We start from the raw sequence: 21,748 nt of genomic DNA, 5'->3' as shown, positions 1-21,748 counted from the left end.
CCCACCATCACTTGACCATTCAATTATAATAGTTTAACCCAATTCGATCACACAACAAAAGAACAAAAGCCCATGTCTCTAAATCATTACGTACGGCCAGGTCTCTCCTCTTTCTCCTATTTCACTCCCTCGTTTTTTACATTTCCGCTTCCAAATCAAAATCCCAAAAACTTTTCTTCGATTCCGTAAAAGAAACGAATAGTTTTGGGAAAAATCATGATGAAGCTCTTTACAATGATGGCATGATGAAATTCTATTTTTCTCATAGCAACCCGAATTCTAATCAAGATGAAGTTGTTTTGGAGATAAAATCAAAGCATTGATCGGTTTACACATTTGATTGGTTTAAAAGTTTTGGTTATATTTAATCGGTTTAAACATTTGAGTCAATTTGACTCAATAAAAGAAGAATTGATGGATTAAATGGTTAAACCATTATCCATTACAACTTGTTGGGCATAATTTTATCGTCATAAATAAGTAAATATAATTTATTTAGTCAATGCATATTTTACTGGATAAAGTCAACATAAATATGAATTTATCTTGTAAAAAGAAAATCTTCTTGATTGATTCAATGAACTGAAAATCTTGCGACTGACTCTATCACGAGACCGAGAATCTCACGACTGACTCTATCACGAGACCGAGAATCTCGCGACTGACTCTATCACGAGACCGAGAATCTCGCGACTGACTTCGTCAGTAGACCGAAAGTCATGCGACTAGATCTGCTAATGGACCAAGAGTCTAACAACCGACATCGTTAGTGGGCCAAGAGCCTTGTGACCGACCTTATTATGGATAGGGTCGGCAAGCCCCAAGATATATCCTAAGGGATTAGGGTAAAGGGATCTATATACAAAGGGAGAGCAGCTTCCACGAGAGGGATCATCGAGAACAAAGCAAGAGACCTAAAACACAAGACACACGACTCAACTCTAGAACGCGGCTAGGGTTTATAGATTGATTCGCTGTGCCTTGAATTCTTGTATTTGAGCTCGAGACTTTGATCAATAAAAACAACTATTCAACATATGTTTCTTGTCTCCATAGTCTTTAAACGAATCGATTATTTTTGCCCTAACAGTTGGCGCCAGAAGGAGGGGCAAAGTAATCTACGTGAGATGACGGGAAACGGAAGTGACACGACCAATGTCGAAGCGACTGTCGCCGCTCAGCTGGAAGCCTTGACTGCCAAGATGAACGAGACGGTGCAGAAGCTGACGCAGATCGAGGCTGATAATGCTAGGCTACGGGAGGAGAATGCCTCGCTGATGACAACAGGAAGAATTTTTACTGAAGCAACCTCAAGATTTCGTGGCGTACAAGTAAATCGGATGCAAGACCTTAACTCAACTCCTGCAGCTACTCGAATGACGACCGCGACTGAAGACGGACGACTAGAGACTCCACGGGAGGAGAATAATGGAGGAAACCCTAGCATAAGGCAAACTCGCGAGAACCTTGTTCGAGAAGAAAACACGGATCAACAACGAACCGTTAACGCGCCGCACGTTACAGGATTCGAGCATGAACCACACACCATGTCAGCCGAAGCCGCTTACTTGGAAGCTATGCTTACAAAGCGTTTGGGTGCAGTAGAAGCCATGATCGGACAACTGCCAGGAGTGACTCCACCAATCCGAAAAAACAACTTGCACTCATATGCCGACACACCTTTTTCTCACAAAATTGCACTCACGGAGATGCCAAGAAAATTCACGTTACCAACAATGAAGATGTATGATGGAACATCTGACCCGGATGACCACATAGCACAATACAAACAACAAATGTTCACGACAGCCATCCAAAAAGAGTGCAGGGAAGCTACTATGTGCAAAGGTTTTGGCTCAAGCCTAACGGGTGCAGCACTTCAGTGGTTTATCAACCTGACAAACGGCTCGATAAACTCGTTTGCATCGTTGACAGATCTCTTTGTTGAGCAATTCGCAAGCAGCAGGAACCTAGAGAAAACAGCGGATGACCTTTACGAGGTACGACAAAAGAGAGATGAGTCGTTGTGTGCCTACGTGGGATGCTTCAACAAGGAAAAAGTATCGATACTCAGTTGCAACACGTCAACCGCCATCTCCGCATTCAAAAGAGGCTTGCTTCTAGATGGTGACTTGTACAAGGAGCTTACGAAGTATCAGTGCAGAACGATGGAAGACGTGCTTTCACGCGCATGGGCACAGATAAAGTGGGAGGAAGACTCGGCTTATCGCCAGCGACGTTCACCACGATCTGATTCTCTTGAGGTGAGAAACGAAAGGTCGAGTAGGGATGTCAAGCCTTACCAAAAACCTAAGGACGAGAACACTAAGAGTGGAAGAAAGAACACGCATCAACCATTGAGCGGAGCAGACAACTTGAAACCTAGATCATCAACATGGCCAGATATCAGTAACCTTTCAATCTCGCATGCACATTTAGTCGGTGTACTGAAGGAGATGGGTGAAACCGTGAGATGGCCTCCAAAGATGAAGGCACCTGACAACAAGCGTAACACCTCAAGGTGGTGTGAATTCCACAATAATCACGACCACAGGACAGAAGATTGCATCTTATTGAGGATGGAAGTGAATGAGCTGTTGAAAAAAGGATACTTGAGAGAATACTTATCTGACAAAACCCGCAACCGTCTGGATTGCGAAAACAATAAGCAAAAAGCAATTGCAGATGGTCCGGCTTCGCCCCCAAAACATGATCGAGTCATTAATGTTATCTCTGGAGGATCAGAGATAAGTGGAATAACTCACTCAGCTGCGAAAAGAAATACTAGAGCTGTCAAGAACTCTCAAAACAAAGGACACGCTACACAAGGCGATACACCGTCATACACCATAACTTTTACGAATGATGAGAGCAGCGTACCAACTCTGCATCACGATGCGTTAGTCATACAGCTGACGGTGGCTAACTGTTTGATGAAGAAGATATTGATCGACAATGGAAGCTCAACCAACATCCTTTATATGCAAGCATATAAGGAGTTGGGTCTCGAAGAAGGAGGACTAACACGAAAATCTATACTGTTGGTAGGGTTCAGCGGTGAAGTCAAGAAAAGTATTGGGGAAGTGACGCTTCCAGTGTATGCTGAAGGAGTTAACAAGCACACTAAATTTTTGGTAGAAGATTGTGCTTCGGCTTACAATGCTATTATGGGACGCCCTTGGATTCACGACATGGGAGCAATTCCATCGACTTTGCACCAGACTATCAAATTTCCCACCCCATGGGGAGTGAAAGAGATAGTAGGGGAACAAGAAAGTTCACGGTCGTGTTATCAAACTACTTTGAAAGGGAAGGGCCAACAGTTATAGCAATTACAGAAGCCACCACCGGTGCCACACGGCGAAGAGCCAGAGGTGGAGCAACTGGATGAGGTGCCGCTACTAGAAAACGATCCCGACAAACGGGTGAACGTGGGCTCAAAACTGTCAGTCGACGAGACTTATCAACTTTCTTCGATCAAACGCTGACTGCTTCGCTTGGACGCACGCCGACATGCCTGGGGTTGATCTAGACGTCATCATGCATCGTCTATAAGTAGATCCGGATCATCCACCAGTCAGACAAAAGCGAAGGAAGTTTGCACCTGAGCGTGATTCGATAATTAACAANAAAGAGGTCCAAAATCTCTTGGATGCTGGGTTCATACGTGAAGTGAAGTATCCGGATTGGCTAGCCAATGTGGTGGTCGTTCGAAAGAAAAACGGGAAGTGGCGGGTCTGTATAGATTTCACTGATCTAAACAAGGCATGTCCTAAAGACCCATTCCCGCTACCTCACATCGACAAGCTCGTATATGCTACCGCTGGACACCAACTGATGAGCTTCATGGATGCCTTTAGTGGCTACAATCAGATTCTAATGCATCCAGACAACCAAGAGAAGACGACATTCATGACTACACGAGGCATATACTGCTACAAAGTGATGTCGTTCGGTTTAAAAAACGCTGGCTCCACCTACCAAAGACTAGTGAACATGATGTTTGCTAGCCAAATCGGTCAAACTATGGAGGTTTATATCGACGATATGTTGGTGAAGTCATTGGTGGCAGAAGACCACATAGTACACCTGCATCAGGCCTTCACTACGCTACGCAAATACAACATGAAGCTAAACCCTTCGAAGTGTTCGTTTGGTGTTAGTTCAGGCTAGTTCTTTGGGTACATTGTCACGTTTCGAGGAATAGAAGCTAATCCAGACCAAATCAGAGCAATTCAGAGCATTGCTCCTCCAAGAAACGTGAATGAAGTGCAGAAGCTCACTGGAAGGATGGCTGCCCTCAACAGATTTATCTCGAGACTTTCTGATAGATCACATCTGTTCTTTGCTGCCTTACGAAAGCCAAAGCCAAAAGACTTTATATGGGACGACAAGTGTGAGGAAGCACTGAAGCATTTGAAGGAGTATCTCACGTCACCTCCTGTTTTGTCAAAGGCCAAAGACGGAGAAGTGTTGTTACTGTATCTTGCTGTATCAAAACATGCAGTCAGTGGAGTCCTCATATGCGAAGAAGGAAGCAAACAATATCCGGTGTACTATGTGAGCAAGTCTCTCTTAGAAGCCGAAACAAGGTACAATCACCTGGAGAAATTAGCGCTTGCATTAATAACAGCGGCAAGGAAGCTACGTCCTTACTTCCAAGCCCATCCTATCGTGCTAGTAACTTCGTCTCCTATAAAATCGGTGCTCCACAAGCCAGAGTTATCAGGGAGATTGGCTAAGTGGGCAGTCGAACTTGGAGAGTATGACGTCATTTATAGACCGACCACAGCCATAAAATCGCAAGCAGTAGCCGATTTTGTCGCTGAATTCGCACCAAGCATGATCCGAGAAGTGATAGAAGAAGTGCAAACGCTTCAGGATGGGACAAGAAACGGGGAATGGAAGCTCTATGTCGATGGTTCTAGCAACGTTAGAGGAACTGGTCTCGGCCTAGTTCTTATGTCTCCAACAGGCGATACAGCTTTGAGAGCAGTCAGATGCAACTTCCGAGCTACTAACAATGAAGCAGAGTACGAGGCATTGATAGCGGGACTAACGTTGGCTCGAGAGCTCGGAGCTCAAAACGTAGAAGTGTTACAATTCATTTGATCCATAAACCATTTGACCCACAAACTCATTTTATTCATGAACTCATTAGGGTAAATTTTTTTTAACTCATTAGGGTTCATGGGTTGAGTTGAATTGAGTTGATCCATCAAAATTGACCTATTTTGACACCTCTAGGTATGATTTTAAAGGATTTCATAACAAAAAAAACAATCCATAAAAATCACCTTGGACGAGAATTAACTGGAAGGGCGAGACACGTTCCTTGAGATGATAACACGAGCATATATTCTTCATCACTTTTACAGCATAGATCATATACGTACTCTAACTATGTGTGTGTACATGTTTCTCAGAATTAACAAAAATAATAGCAAAGATGTCGGAGAGTTTCAAAGTGTGATTCTGCTGTAGCAGAAGCTTCAATGAGAAAACGAGGCAGCCACCAGTAAGCATCAAGAGACTCTTTGAAGCTTACTCAAGAAACGGCAAGATGTCTTCCGAAGAGCTTCTAAGATTTGTGAGTGAAGTCCAAGGAGAACGGCACGCAGGATTGGACTACGTGCAGGATATCTTCCACAATGTCAAACACCACAACATTTTTCATCATCACAGACTTTTTGATCTCAACGCCTTCTATCGCTACCTTTTCAGCGATCCCAACTCTCCTCTTCCCTTGCCTGGCCTTGTACAAAGTTTTGAATTTTTTTTTAGGGATTTTTCTTTTCTTTAAAAAATGTCTGTGTGGTATAATTAATATATATATATATATATATATATATATATATATATATATATATATGTTGTTGATGGAGTTATAAAGGTGCATCATGACATGAAGGCACCGTTAGCGCATTACTTTGTGTACACGGGACAAAACTCTTACTTGACTGGGAACCAAGTGAACAGCAGAAGCAGCGTAGAACCGATCGTGCAGGCTCTCAGAAAAGGCGTAAAGGTGATTGAGCTCGACTTATGGCCTAATTCTTCCAGTTTTTTTTTGTGTTGTACAATATTTTAAAATCATCCAAAATTACTAATCAAATCTTATAGAATATTCTTTTTTGTTAAATAAAATAACTCTAAAACACAATCAAATCTCTTCTTTTAAAATTCTAAAATATCAAAATCCTACCAAATCCTTAAAATATCAAATTGAATACCTCCCTCTAAAAGTGAATAAGTGAAAAATTGTCAAAGATTGCTAGAGAACTTTGTTGATTAGTTTTCTAAAATCTTGTAAAGTCCTCCAAACAATCCCTGTATTTTTGTAAAACATTTCATGACTTTATTTTGTAAAGAAAATGACTAAAATTATGAACCAATAACATAGTAATTGAATTCATTAACAATCCTAGATTCTTTTGTTTTATTTGAATAACACAAAACTTTTAATGACTTTATAAAAGTCTGAATCTAATAACCCAAATTTGTTAAGATTTTAAATGTCTTTTTACAAATCACAAACTAATAACACTAAACTTTAACATAGTTTAACAAAATCTTGATCTAATAACAACATATTCTACATAACATTTAAAATCTTTAAAACTCTATTCAAATCTCAAACCAATACAAGTGTCATATATTGCTAAAAAACAAATACTAGTTTACCTGCAGCATATTAATTGACAAAAATAATTTGTATAAATTTTTTACTTGTCAGATATATCTTATTCCTATCATTCATTAATATTAATTTTTCATTTAATATAGTCAAAATTTATGTTCAAAATACAAAACAAATGTCAATAACTTTTTGACTCATAATTTTATTAGCATAAATGGAAAAAAATTTCATAGCAAAATTAAACAGATTGGGAAATATGAGATTACCCAAGAGTAAGATTAATTATATAAGTAGAATCTCTCTAAAAGATTAGCATAATATTATTCAGTTAAATTTATACAAAAAATTATTATCATCATGGGTATCACAAAAGCTTTGGTGATTTTTCAAATTGTCATATTAGCTGTTTCGTTGTCCAACCATATTGTTATTGCCTCAGGTATATTTAAATCTTTTGTGTTTGTGATTGTGATATTCTATAATCATAACTTTTGGACTCTATACAAAACTCTAAATAATGTATGGACTTGTTATACGTAATTATATATACAAAGATACAATACACATACTTGCATATACTGGCCGGTGTAAAAAACGCAAAAATTGTTATATGCTCGGTTTATTTTTTGAAAAATGGACGTTAATTACATATAATTTTTTTTTGAAAATTATTTATGAGCCTTAAAATATATGTAAATTTAGTATAGTACCAGTGCAAATGCACTTGTTGCACATCTCTATCACTGGCTATGCATATACATATTTTAATATATTTTTTGGTGGTTTTGTGTAGATGCAGAGATCGACAAACTTTCGGATAATTGCATCGCTGTGTGTATTAGAGGACATGGGTATGGGTCAAGATTAATATATTGGTTAAGAGAATGTTCTGCAGACTGTATAAAACGGGGATATCACAACGGAGATTGTGTAAAGCAAGGTATCGTACTTAGTTGTTGTTGCTATTAGTCCCCTAATGCTAAGCAATTCAAACGTTGTATTTATACAATTCTAGCATCGGACTTATGATTATCGTGTTAATTTACAATAAATAAAATGAAATAAAAAGTAATGTTTTTTTATATGCCTTTGCAATCAAACTTTTTTAAAAAAAACATAGTGGATATGAATTATATGATTAATTTTGTATATATCGGGTTTCTATGAGTTGTTTTTTTCTTTCTAACAATAAAAGTAACGTTACCCCGAACAAAACACTCGACCACCTGATGGTCGTGCCTAAGTTAGCCAAAATGAAACATTCGCATGGCTGTCCTCATCAGCAATGTTCTGAAAGCTCCGCAAGAAGAACTCAGCCTGGTCTCATCCTCCAAGACCAGAGCATAGCCTCACGCCTCTCCATTTCGGATCTGCCGACCTCACCGCCACATAAGCAAGATTAGCTCCCAAAACATGAATTCGATCAGCATTGAATCTCACTTCTTTATTTGTTTCTCTCTCGCAAAATCGTTTACTAGTTTGATCCAAAATATGCATATGTGGTAAGATCTATTTGCATCACCAACTTTGATGTTAAGTAAACCAGAGGAGAGAGTCTTTGGAACTGGAGAGCTTCTAACTTTGATGGCTAATGAGAAAATTCTCATGTGCCATTTGATCTACCTGAAGTAATTCTCCAAGTTCCTTCTTCTGATTGATCTCTGCTAAAAGTTAAAACATGATTCAATTCAACAAATTGTAATCGATTTAGCTCGCAAGAGTTGGGTTTTAATCAGTCAGAAGCTTTGGTAAGGAAAACACACTCAGAGGAAAGAGGGGTTGCCGTTTAGTTTGTCGAAGAGTTTTAAATGCTCTGTTTTCCTACTTATGATGTTTCTAGTTTAAACAAGTAAGTAAATTACATTATGGCCCTGTTAAGAAGTGAATCGCTGTCGAAGCCACCAGCGACCAAAAATATGTCTTTACTTTTCTTTTCAATACATGTTTTGTTGGATTTTTTTTATATTTTACCGAATTTATAATTAACACATTTGATATTGCATCCAAACCAAAATAGTAGTACCGACTACGGGTCGGGTCGAAATCAGAGTATGATATTAAGTAAATTAAATATATAATTTTATAAAATGTATAGAATAAATAAATTTTATATTATTTTGTGACAAACAAATCCAAATTTATGTAAATATTTTCCCACACTGTAGAGCGTGGGTCACTATCTAATTGGAATTATGAGGCCAAAGTACAAACATTATCGTGTTGATTATAATAAATGGAATCTTATAACATAACAAATTATATTAATGTGTTCTTAATCAAATATTTTGTGTAAGGTAACAATAAGAACTTACAAAGTCAATATATTGATTCGATTTAGTTATGCAATAAGTTACTGTTGACCAAACTTACAAGTGTCATATCTTGTTAAACAAAAAAAGTACTAGTTTACCTTCAACATATTAATTGACAAAAATAATTTGTATAAATTTTTTACTTGTAAGATGTATCCTTTTTTTTTTTGTCAATTGTCAGATATATCCTATTCCTATCATTCATTATTATTATTTTTTTCATTTAATATAGTCAAAAGATATGTTCAAAATATAAAATAAATGTCAACAACTTTTTGGAAAAACATTTAATAGCAAAATTAAACAGATTGGAAAATATGAAATTACCCAAGAGTAAGATTAATTATATAAGTGGAATATCTCTGAAAGATTAGCATCATCTTATTCAGTAAATTTATACAAATAATTATTATCATCGTGGGTATCACAAAAGCTTTTGGTGATTTTTCAAATTGTCATATTAGCAGTTTTGTTGTCCACTCATACCATTATTGGCTCAGGTAATTATAAATCTTTGGTGTTTGTGATTGTGATATGGTAATAATCATAACTTTTGGAGTCTATACAAAACTCTAAATAATGTATGGACATGTTATACGTAATTATATATACAAATATACAATACACATACTTGCATATACATAAGGCCGATGTAAATATCACAAAAATTGTTATACTCTCTGTTCAATTTTAGAAAATGGGCCTTAATTATTTTTTTTTTGAAAATTATTTCTGAGCCTTAAAATACATTTAAATTTAGTATACTCTAGTGCAAATGCACTTGTTGCACATGTCTATCACCGGCCATGTATATACATATTTTAATATATTTTTTGGTGGTTTTGTGTAGATGCAGAGATTGACAGAGTGTCATTGGATAATTGCATCGTTGTGTGTATTAAAGGACAATTTGGGTCACAATTTAAATATTGGTCACGAGAATGTTTCGCAGATTGTACTAAAAAGGGATACCAAAACGGAGATTGTGTAAGCCGAGGTGGCCTAGCTCGTTGTTGTTGCTATTAGTCCCGTAGTCCCCTAATGCTAAGCAATTCAAACGTTGTATTTATACAATTCTAGCATCAGACTTATAATTATCGTGTTAATTTACAATAAATATAATGAAATAAAAAGTAATGTTTTTTGTTTGCCTTCTTAATCAGTTTAAAAAAAAAACATAGTGGATTTGAATTATATGATTAATTTTGTATAAATCGGATTTCTATGAGTTGTTTTTTTCTTTCTAACAGTAAAAGTAACGTTACTGCGAACAGTACACTCGACCACTTGATGGTCGTGCCTAAGTTAGCCACCGCCACAGAAGCGAGATTAGCTCCCAAAACATGAATTCGATCAGCATTGAATCTCACTTCTTTATTTGCTTCTCTCTCGTAAGAACGTTTCCGAGTTCAATCCAAAAAATGCATACGTGGTAAGATCTATTTGCATCACCAATTTTTATGTTAAGTAAACCAGAGGAGAGAGTTTCTGGAACTGGAGAGCTTTTAACTTTGATGGCTAATGAGAATATTCTCCTGTGCAATTTGATCTACCTGAAGTAATTCTCCAAGTCTATTCTGTTTGATCTCTGCTAAAAGTTAAAACATGATTTAGTTCAAAAAATTGGAATCGGTTTAGCTCGTCTAAAGGCAAACCGGAAATTGCAAGAGTTGGGTTTTTATCAGTCATAAGCTTTGGTAAAGAAAACACTCTAGGAGGAAAAGAGGGGTTGTTGTTTAGTTTGTTGAAGAGTTTTGAATACTCTGTTTTCCTACTTGTCCTGTTTTGAGTCTAAACAAGTACGTAAATTACATTATGGCCCTATTCAGATCGCAACCATTGGCGACCAAAAATGTGTCTTTACTTTTCTTTCAATCCTTCTTCATCTTTTTTTTTTCCTTTTTCATGCTGCTGCGACTGAAATCCCATGAAATAGTGACACCACTTATGCCTTTGTTTATAAGAAGCTACTGTCACTGGTTTGAACCATATACAGAGATATACGGAAAAGACGATCTACGGAAATATTTTGTAACTTAACAAAATCTAAGTTTTAATTGGGAATTTGCCAGTATTACAATTATACCCTCTAATATATTAATAATTACAATATGTTGATGTTACTAAAAGAATCGCTGGTTTGAGTGGTGCAACCAACAAAAGAACAGGGGATCGTCTATGTATTGTGAAATGCTGATCAAGCCAATAAATGAGTTTTAATTTACAAAATTTGTATTCTATTTCAACCTAGCTACCGTATTAGTTGTTTCTAAAGTGTTGTTCCAGTTCTATATTTTCTTATTTTGAGCAAGCAATCTTTCTGGTGAGTTGGATTTTTTTTTTTTGGCTCTGTTTTAACTGTTAATATGATTATTCCTTTTTATTTGTTTGTATTTGAAAAATTGGAAGAGCTATACTGTTTATGAAGACAAAGGGTCGAGAAGCGTCAGGCATTTCGTTACATCTAACGGATCAAAAAGCGTCGGCCATTTTAATACTTATAAATAATAAATAATGACTTTTATAAAATAATCAAAAAGCGTCAGCCATTTTTTAAAATCCATTTGAAACAAGACAAAATAATAGATTCTCATTAATGGTAAAAACGTCGATTGCCATACGTTTGAAACCCCTAGACTATGCTCACGTTCTAATTCCTATTAGCTAATCTATATCATTTAACGAATTTATGCTATAACAAACTACGATTAACCGGAAAAGACAGAACGAGAAACGAGGATTGGAAAAGAAACAAACTCTTTATTTAACAAACTTAAAATCCGATTATACAAAGCTTAACCAGTTAATGGTACAAAAGTTTGTTTATATAGTTAAGCGAATTAACTATAGTAGACCAAACTTGGTTCACCAATCTAATTGAAATCAAAATAACCTAGCACGATAACCGGTTCATCACATCTAATATGCTACTAATAAATAATAGTAACCTGAGATCTAATTACTTGAGTGACATGTTCTGTTCTATTCATCGAAGTTTAATTATGTTTCTACTTCTAGGGTTTGCGAAATTTGATTAATTAAGTCAGATAAATATCTTACTATATTAAGTGAGAGACCGTCGTCCTCAGTATATGAAAATGTTCTTCCGTTATCCTCGTCTTGTTTTTTTTTTCCTTTGTTATTTCACTACAAAAAAATAATTTTATTATGACAAAATATTTAGTCACAATAAAAAGTATTTAGTTACAATATAAACATTGTTACGAATTTGTGACGATTTTTGAATAGTTGCAATACAATCGTCACAAATTTTTATTTGTAACAAAAACGTCACAAGAGTTGCAACAAATATATTAGTAATCATTTTGTCATCATTAATTACGACACAAAAAGTAACAAAACTGTCTCAATTACAGACTAACAAAACGTCTTTAAATCGTCACAATTCGTGTTTAAAATAACGTTTTAATTATGTATCTTATTATTACGAAACTATAGTCTCAAATGGTCACAAATGATAATTAAAAATTTGTCGCAAAATTTTAACAAATACTCAAAAATCATGATATTTTGTGACGATCATAATGTCCAATCTTATCATTAGAAGTTAGTTTCAAATGGTCACAAGTTATTACTAAAAAATTTATTGCATATGATAAAAATTATAACTAAAAAATTAATCTCAAAACAATATTCTTTTTTAAAATTTATAATCATACAATTTTTTTATAATCATAAACATTAGATATATATTATAATAAGCTATCTTTATTCTTACAAAGAAAATAAATCACAAATTCGACGAGATGCACATATTCGACCATAACTTTCATATTATAACTCCTATGCAAATGATCCCAGGCTCTCTGGAAAGACTCTCTGGAAAGGTAAGACTCATATCTTTCCAACGGCGGGTAGATCAGCTTCTAGTTCAATTTGTAGCAGTGAGAAACGATTTCACATGATGACTGATGTTAATTCGCGGATCTGCGTAGAATAGGTTTGAGAAAACATGTATAACTTTTAATTTACAAAAAGGGTTACAAAATTTTTTGGGGAAAACTTACATTTATGGGTTGAGAAATTTCTCACCAAAATCCGTCAGTAGAAGAGTCCGTTTACCCCTTATTTTCCACCATCTCCTAGGACATGTAAGATCTGTCCTTAATCTCAACTGTGGCTCTTTGTTCTTTTTCTCTCAAATGGTTTATTCTCTCTCTCTAGGTTTAGGAGGCACGAAATTATAAAGAATAAAACCCTAATCATCTCTTAAATAAGTCTTGTTAAATTAGGGTTAGAGACTTGGCTTATTGGGCTTTGTATAAATGACATAACAATTTATACTATTTTATGACTAATGTTTACTCATTTTAATGTTACAAACTGTGACTTCCATATCTGTTATAAGTTCATAACTAATTTGCAACAACATATTGGTCACAATGTAGTCATAAGAGTGACGATTAATATTATCGTAGCATATTCGTCACTAATTGTGACAAATTTTTGTTACTGATTTTTTCCGTCATAATATAGTGACGAAAATACTATGAATTTGTGACAAATAAATTTAGTCATAATATCATATTTAAAGTGTCACAAATTTGTGATGAAAATTTTTTGTCTCAAAAATACGTCTCAATAAAATTATTTTCTTTTAGTGTTTTGTTTAACAAATCTTAGTGATAGTCAAAATATTCAAACAAAGAAGAGTCAAATATATTACTCTGTTTTTACTCTGACACTAGTATATTGGAAAAAAGGAAAAGACAACAAGTTTTTGTATGTGCCCAATTCATATCGACAGGTAATATAATATGTATCTGTTCTTTATAGTGTCTTCATTCATTTGGGAATTATACACTTGTATATTACAAAAGGATAAGTAAAACAAAGCAAAGTAAGAGATAAGATTAATGGTCCAAATTAACTCATTAGATCTCTATATACAAACCCATTTTGGAAATAAATAGGCCATCTGTAGTAATAAAGCATAATACTCTTTTTTTCTCTACAAACTTTTTATTTATCTTTTCAAAATAAAAGCTAAAAATAGTTTTTTTTTAGTGAAAATATACTAGTTTGACACAAATTTGGTAATTAATTGCTAGATTAACACTCCATCCTATCCAATAACTAAAATGACACAATTTTTATGTAAAAAGACTAAAAACCCAGATTTTTTTTATTTTTTTTTTAAAAAACGAAAATACAATATAGCATTTAATATTTTGATTTTAAAATATGATTAATGAAAAATATAAAATGATTAAAAAATAGACTAAAACACAGAAAATTTAATTTTTTTTTAGTTTTTTATAAACGAAAATACAATATAGCATTTAATATTTTGATTTAAAAATATTATTAATGAACAATATAAAATGATTAAAAAATATGATGTTTATTTTTTAATATAGTTTTTAAAAATAAAGTATGATTTAAAATATAATGTAGAAAAATAATATTCAAAAAATTGTTTATAAAAATATTATTCAAAAACGAAAATACAATATACCATTTAATATTTTGATTTAAAATATAATGTATAAAAATAATATTTAAAAAATTTACAAAATATTTTAAGATATATAGTTTAAATAAATTTTATTTAAAATATAATGTATGAAATTATATCTAAAAAATATTGTATATAAGAAGTATTAAAATATGATTTATGAAAATATAATATAATATATAAAATATGATGTTAATTTTTTAAATATGATTTAGGAAAATTAAAATATATAAAATATGCTTTAAATATATGAGTTTAAAAATATGATTCATATTATGATTTATAAAAAATATAATTAACAAAAATATGACTTCAACTTAAAACAAATCTGTTGTCACTATATTTACATTTTACATCTAATAAATCTATTATCAAACACCAGATTTTTGGAAGCAAATAAAAACAACTGTCATAGCGTAAAAAAACCTGCCATAACATATGGTATTCACATAGGTCATTTTAGCAATTTTTAGAAATATTATAAATTTGTTATCAAACGATAGATTTTTGGTTAAATTAAAAAATCTGTCATAACTTAAAACAAATCTGTTATCACTAGAGGTCAACTTAGTAATTATTTTTCTATAAAAAAATATGTCATGTTACGACAGACTTTTAATCAAGAAAATAAATCTGAAATAACGGTGGAAAATAAATCTGCCAGACATTTTACAAATCTGTCATATATTGTGAAAATCTGTGATGTGTTTATAAATAAGTCTGTCATGAAAAATAAATTTTTCATCAATTATAAATCTGTCATAAGTGTAGCTAAAAAATCTGTCATCCAAAATAAATCTGTCATAAAAAATCTGTCATACAAAAATAAATCAATTGTGCCAAAACAAATCTGTCATACATAAATAAATATGTCACAACTAGTCCGACAGACTTTTGAAAATATTTAGATTTTCTTACAAAAAATTCTGGGAAGGTAAATTTGACTTTATTTTTTTTCTAATAAAGAAAAAAAAATGTATTTTAGGCAAAAAAATAACTCATCTAACCTTCACATTTTATGAGTTAGTTTAGTAAATAAACTTTTAATTTGGATCAATCTAGTTTTTCTCCGTCCCTATTTTTTAATACAAATTTTGGGATAATCAGTAACAGTTTCTTTTGTGTGTGTCCATATTGTGTGATGTCTTTTTGAGTAAAAAAAAATTAACATTAAGATATTTAGATTTTAGCCCAACTGGAACCAGCTGGCATGTTTGTTTCCTTATGTGATGTTATGTTATCTCAGGCAGTTGGTGCGGCAGGAGGTGCGATAACGATCATGGAGATGATACCAGAAAAGTATAAGACTATGATTGGAGGAAAGCCTTCGTATCAAGATGATGCACACATTGGAGCTCTCGCAGAAGTGATTCTTAGTTTTAGTGTTACATTCTTGGTGTTACTAATAATCCTAAGAGGTCCTCGTAAACTGCTCGCCAAAACGTTCGTGCTCGCTCTCGCTACCGTATCAGTGTTTGTCGTAGGATCTAACGTCACTAGACCATTCATGAATCCTGCCATTGTAAGCAGGGGCGGATCCACCGTATACATGGGGGGTGCAGGTGCATCATATGGATTTTAAAAAAAAAAGTATATTATATAGTTTTTATAGCATGCACCACATTGAAATATAAGATTGCACCCTACGTATTTATTCATGCACCTCAATAAATGTTAATTATCTAAAGTTTAAAGCTCAATAAATATACCAAATTTTAAATCCACTTAATTTTCTTCCTTTTTCTTTTGATAGAGGATAATAATAGGCAATTTTCTTTTAAATCTAATCAAATCCCTCACACAAATATTTTATCTCCATAATTTTCTAAACTACATAAATGGTACGGTATTGAATTTCTTTCTACGGTGAAACAGAGGATTAGAGAAGGAAAAAAAAACTCATAGGTTTGACAAATTTATTTGACAAACAAATTGGTAAACTCAGTATAAGGTTAATTGTTTTTATATTAGATTTGGATTTTCAAGAGTTTAATGATCGTTTTACTGAGATAACACTGATCTACTAATTTGTATGACTTCATTGAGTCCAATTGATTCATTTCGTGAGTTTGAAAAGGAAAAATTAGTGAGATTGGCCAAATTATATCCAGAAGATTTTAGCGTGGAGGAGTGTTTATCTCTTGAGCATCAACTATTACTTGGAATCTACATTGACAATGTAAAAGAAATAAAAGGTTCGATAATCTGAAAAATCTTGGAGATCTTTCTCTTTTAATGGTGGAAACACAAAAGCATCTCTCACATCCTTTGGTTTATCGGCTTTTAAAGTTAGTATTAAATTTACTTGTCGCTACCGCAAGTGTCAAAAGGTGTTTTTCTGCAATGAAACTACAGTGAAGATAGCAACTCGCAACTGCATTGGAGACCAATTTCTAAGTGACTGTCTTGTATGTTATATTGAAAAAGAGTTGCTTGATTTCGTCACTAATGAAAGAGTGATAAAGAGATTTCAGTCTATGTGTGAGCAAAGAGTATGTTTGTAAACTACATAGTTAAAGTTTTTTTAAATAATTTTTTTATTATTAAATAAATTTTTGTACCCGGTGAAAATTGTTTCTGGATCCGCCACTGATTGTAAGTTCATTAATTATCATTCATTGATCCTACCTAGTAGCTACTCATAATCTTGACATTTAATCTTGTTAATTATATAGTCTTTGTGGTTAATTTATATTGCTATATATATATATATGCAGGCATTTGGATGGGCATACATATACAAGTCTCACAACACATGGGACCATTTCTATGTGCATTGGGTTAGCTCCTTCACGGGAGCTATATTATCTGCGATGCTCTTTCGTATTCTATTTCCGCCGCCAAGTCTGGTCCAGAAGAAACAGAAGAAAGCCTGAGGAAAATTTTTTGCTTAGCAAAAAAAAAGCCTGAGGAAAAGTATTTGAGTCAACATTTGTTTGTATTCGTGCTCGTACTGTAGATCGTTTGTACTTTGTAGACTTTTATATATGTTTTTTTGCTCTCTTCATGGATTCGTATGGACGTCACGTCATATTTCTCCGGTTTGTACGTAATCTTTTCACTCTCGTCCGGTTTAGTATTATCGGTTTAGCTTTATCATTTATTTGGTTTGGTTGTGGTTATGTCAATCCGGTTCTGGTTTACGATCTGATATGGTTCGATTCAACCGAGTTATGAAAATTTAGGGGTTGTTAAAAATGCAAATCACGCAAACATTACTGAGAAATTATACACAGTAATGTATTTTGGGTTAATGTAAAAGCTCGTTGTGGGAGTTAATGTAACAAATTTTTACGGGAGTTACCATCTCCCGCAATCGTAACCCATAACGTCTTTTGTTTGTTTGTGTCTATCTGCAGAAAAAAATACAAATACACAGATCTGGGAGCGAGCACACAAAGTGTTGGATCCAGGCTTTTATACTCCAGATCAAATCCGGCGATTCAAGCCGCCTCTTATAATCCACCGTCGAATCTGGAGCCGTTACAGGATCCGCCGCAGACCACGGCGTCATCCGGCACCGGAAACGGCAACGGCAACGGTAAGATACGCTACCGTTCGCCTTCTTCCACTGAGCTTCTGGAGTCAGGTAACCATTCTCCTACATCTGACTCTGCCGACGGAGGTAAGATGACGGCGAAGCGTGGTGGGATTGGGCGGCACGAATCTATATCTGACAAGATCCAGCGCCACCGTGGTCTTGTGCTTGTGATTTCGGTTCCCATTGTGTTGATCGCTCTTGTTCTTCTGCTGATGCCTGGGAGATCGACTTCTGATTCCGTCGTTGAGGAGTACAATGTGCTTAATCGCAAGGGAGGTCCTAATTCGAGAGGTCCGAAGAATTACGCTGTGATTTTTGATGCTGGGAGTTCTGGTAGCCGTGTACATGTTTACTGTTTTGATCAGAACTTGGATCTTATCCCTCTCGGCAATGAACTTGAGCTCTTCCTACAGGTGTGATAAAATTGTTTCCGTTTCCTACTGGATTTGATACTTAAGAGTTACCGTTTACCTGCACTGCTTGATAGAATCTTGTGTCGTTTTCGAGACTTGATTCAGATTCTTATGGTGATTTAGTAATGCATTTGTGTTATTTAAGCTAATATAGTTGTTACTTGTTAGTGTGTGGAAAGACTTGGACTGTGTAGCCAGAGCTTATTCATTTCATATCTGTTTGGATAGAGCTTAAATGAGATGCACTCATACTTGCATGTCCAAAGTTTCTTTATTTGATCCTCCTCTAGATTTGATCATAGCAATATCTTGCCTCGCCCTCAGGCAGAGCTCAACTAGATGAACCGGAAGCGTATAACTTTGCTTTCAGTGTATATAATGGACATGGAACTCTGTGTTTTCGGTATTAACATGAAGCTTGAACTCACCTAACTAGCATCACTTAGTTTCTTGTTTCATTATATCGCAGTGGCTTGAATTTCTGGTTTAGTTTTCGCTTTATTGGAGCTTGTTGGAACTTTGGCTCTAAGCTGTTTACTGATTTGATTTCAGCTAAAACCAGGGTTGAGTGCATATCCTACTGATCCCCGGCAAGCAGCAAATTCTTTGGTGTCTCTCCTTGACAAAGCAGAAGCTTCTGTTCCTCGCGAGTTGCGTCCAAAGACACCTGTCAGAGTTGGAGTATGGAAATGAATTCTCCCCCTCATAGATAATTGAAGCTCTTTCATAGTATCGTTGCTTATTTTGCGAATCATCTGAAGTGATTTTGTGTATATCTTGTCAGGCAACGGCAGGTTTGAGGACGCTGGGTCATGAAGCATCTGAGAACATTTTGCAAGCGGTAATTATATTTCCACATATTATCAGTCACATTCGTTAAGTCCCTTAGCTCTTATACTTTATTATGATTTTGTTTATAAGGTTAGGGAACTCTTGAGAGATAGAAGCATGCTGAAAACTGAGGCAAATGCTGTTACTGTACTCGATGGTACTCAGGAAGGTTCTTATCAGTGGGTATGTTCTCCCACATTTGTTAGTGTTTATACCTTTAATTTCATCGTCAACATATCTAGAAGTAAATTCTGGATTGCTATCCTTTTTCTTAATTATTCAATAACAAGTGTTTCACTATGGCAACTGTAATAGTTTGAAGTATAGTATGTAATGTAGTGTTATATTTCAAGCTGTTGGGCACAAGCCAACCTCTAATCAAGCTGACATTTTGTCTTATTTGGCTTCGACTTTGCAGGTGACAATTAACTACTTGCTAAGGAACTTGGGAAAACCATACTCAGATACGGTTGGAGTGGTTGATCTTGGAGGGGGGTCTGTTCAAATGGCATATGCTATATCTGAGGAAGATGCTGCAAGTGCACCAAAACCATTAGAAGGAGAGGATTCATATGTCAGAGAAATGTACTTGAAGGGGCGGAAGTATTTTCTCTATGTTCACAGGTTTGTCACCTCTTGTGGTCTTCTTGACGTAATGCGTCTTTGAATTGTCTTAGACTAACGGTTCCCGAAGAGCTGGCAGTTAGTCCTCTTCATTTGTATATGTTCTAGACTGCCATACTCATTAGAAATTCTGGTCTTCCATTCATCTGTAGTCCTTAATGTGAGGTATTGTTATTGGCTTCTTCTTGCTTGTAGTTACCTACATTACGGATTACTGGCTGCCCGAGCAGAGATTTTGAAAGTTTCTGACGATTCAGACAACCCCTGCATTGTGACAGGCTACGATGGTGAGAGATTATTGTTTTGCCATGAGAGCATTCCAACTAGAGTTGTCTGCATATATCCTCATCATATGACACATTTTTTCATTATTGCCATTATCGTCGCGATCCTTAGCAAGAAAATCTCTGGATATGCAATTTCTCTTAAGAATATTTGATCATTAGTTTTTGGTTTCTTCTAACATACTTCATCACTGTAGGTAAGTACAAGTATGGGGGAAAAGAATTTAAAGGCACTGCTTCACCATCTGGTGCGAGTCTTGATGAGTGCCGAAGGATAACCATCAACTCACTAAAAGTGAATGATACACTGTGTACACACATGAAATGCACATTCGGTGGAGTTTGGAATGGTGGTCGAGGTGGTGGCCAAAAGAATATGTTTGTTGCTTCATTTTTCTTTGACCGTGCTGCTGAGGTAATTGAACTAAAAACACTGTTTCTCAAGGCTTTTCACACACAACCTGTAATTTTTTTTGTTAAAGTCGGTAAAATGGGTTTGGTTATGACACAGGCTGGATTTGTTGACCCAAAGCAACCGGTTGCTACAGTTCGTCCCAAGGACTTTGAGAAAGCAGCAAAGAAAGCTTGTAGTATGAATCTGGAAGAGGGAAAATCAAAGTTCCCGCTTGTGGAGGAAGAGAATTTGCCTTACTTGTGCATGGATCTCGTTTACCAGTACACTCTACTCATTGATGGATTCGGTAAGTATCTCCTTTATATTCACCTTAAAACTCATAAAAACAACAATTCAATTTCAATACACCAAAAAACATGAAAGAAAAGAAGTTACGTTTATATGTTTAATAAATTTTGGTTTAGGATGGTCTGGTGCTGGTCCTGTAGTCCAAAGTTTTAAAACATGAAAGAAAAGAAGTTACGTTTATATGTTTGATTTTGTCTAATGTTGCTTTTCTTGTGGTAAAAAATAAAACAGGATTGGAGCCATCGCAGACAATAACATTAGTGAAAAAGGTAAAATACGGAGAACACGCCGTGGAAGCTGCGTGGCCATTAGGTAGCGCCATCGAGGCCGTATCCTCACCGTGAGGAGCATTTTGGGAATTAGAAAAAAAACCTTAATTCTTTTGATGTCTCCCAAAGCTTTTTCTTCTTTACCTCGATTTTATCAATCCTTAAAGCAACTTATCATTTTTATTATAATAATCGTATTTAGATAAAATGGTTTTGTTTTTTTGGCTTATATTAATATACATATCTTCTTTTTTTCTCAGATCTTTGATTCTTCTTTGTAAAATAGCGTAATCTTATTTTGTCTTGATTTGTTATATTTTTATGGAAAGATTGCAACATTCTTAATTTCTTATATTTTTCAGTTCGTGTATTTGTTCATGAAACTATATTGTCGTGAACAAATCATGAGTTTACTTTGTTATTTTTGTNTTTTTTTTTTTTTTTTTTTTATATGGGAACAACACAGATGATATTTCAGTTTCGTCTGAAAATTAAAAAATAATTATCAAAAAAATATTACAGTTTCGCATGTTTATGTTTTCAGTTACATAATTGTGATAAGGACGTCTGTTGTGATTGTGGTGTTTCGTGAATCCACGTGGTGATTGAACTCCAATTATTGTCTCCCTGCTCTTGTCCCTCGAAAGATAGG

At 34.8% G+C, this 21,748-nt stretch overlaps 2 protein-coding genes across 2 annotated transcripts; both read left to right on the top strand.

Annotated features, from left to right (window-relative positions):
* On the top strand, nt 15,666-17,307 carry LOC104709212 (probable aquaporin SIP1-2). Its single transcript, XM_010425862.1, has 2 exons — nt 15,666-15,953; nt 17,149-17,307. The coding sequence occupies exons 1-2, from the start codon at nt 15,666-15,668 to the stop codon at nt 17,305-17,307; spliced, it is 447 nt and encodes a 148-aa protein (XP_010424164.1).
* LOC104706133 (apyrase 2) lies at nt 17,778-21,441 on the top strand. The gene is made up of 9 exons (XM_010422272.2): nt 17,778-18,385; nt 18,938-19,066; nt 19,170-19,226; nt 19,307-19,399; nt 19,635-19,840; nt 20,036-20,127; nt 20,322-20,539; nt 20,636-20,825; nt 21,059-21,441. The coding sequence occupies exons 1-9, from the start codon at nt 18,062-18,064 to the stop codon at nt 21,169-21,171; spliced, it is 1,422 nt and encodes a 473-aa protein (XP_010420574.1). The 5' UTR covers nt 17,778-18,061; the 3' UTR covers nt 21,172-21,441.

The sequence above is a fragment of the Camelina sativa genome, chromosome 8, assembly GCF_000633955.1.
Source record: "Camelina sativa cultivar DH55 chromosome 8, Cs, whole genome shotgun sequence".
NCBI lineage: Eukaryota > Viridiplantae > Streptophyta > Magnoliopsida > Brassicales > Brassicaceae > Camelina > Camelina sativa.
This window is presented reverse-complemented; position numbering and strand designations above follow the sequence as displayed.

What these genes read in the sequence shown, in the direction of transcription:
- LOC104709212 (XM_010425862.1), top strand. Translation starts at nt 15,666, where the DNA reads ATGTTATCTCAGGCAGTTGGTGCGGCAGGAGGTGCGATAACGATCATG. An exon ending in CATTCATGAATCCTGCCATT is followed by an intron (nt 15,954 to 17,148) that starts GTAAGCAGGGGC and finishes ATATATATGCAG; the next exon opens with GCATTTGGATGGGCATACAT.
- LOC104706133 (XM_010422272.2), top strand. Translation starts at nt 18,062, where the DNA reads ATGACGGCGAAGCGTGGTGGGATTGGGCGGCACGAATCTATATCTGAC. An exon ending in TATTTTCTCTATGTTCACAG is followed by an intron (nt 19,841 to 20,035) that starts GTTTGTCACCTC and finishes TCTTGCTTGTAG; the next exon opens with TTACCTACATTACGGATTAC. An exon ending in CATTGTGACAGGCTACGATG is followed by an intron (nt 20,128 to 20,321) that starts GTGAGAGATTAT and finishes TCATCACTGTAG; the next exon opens with GTAAGTACAAGTATGGGGGA.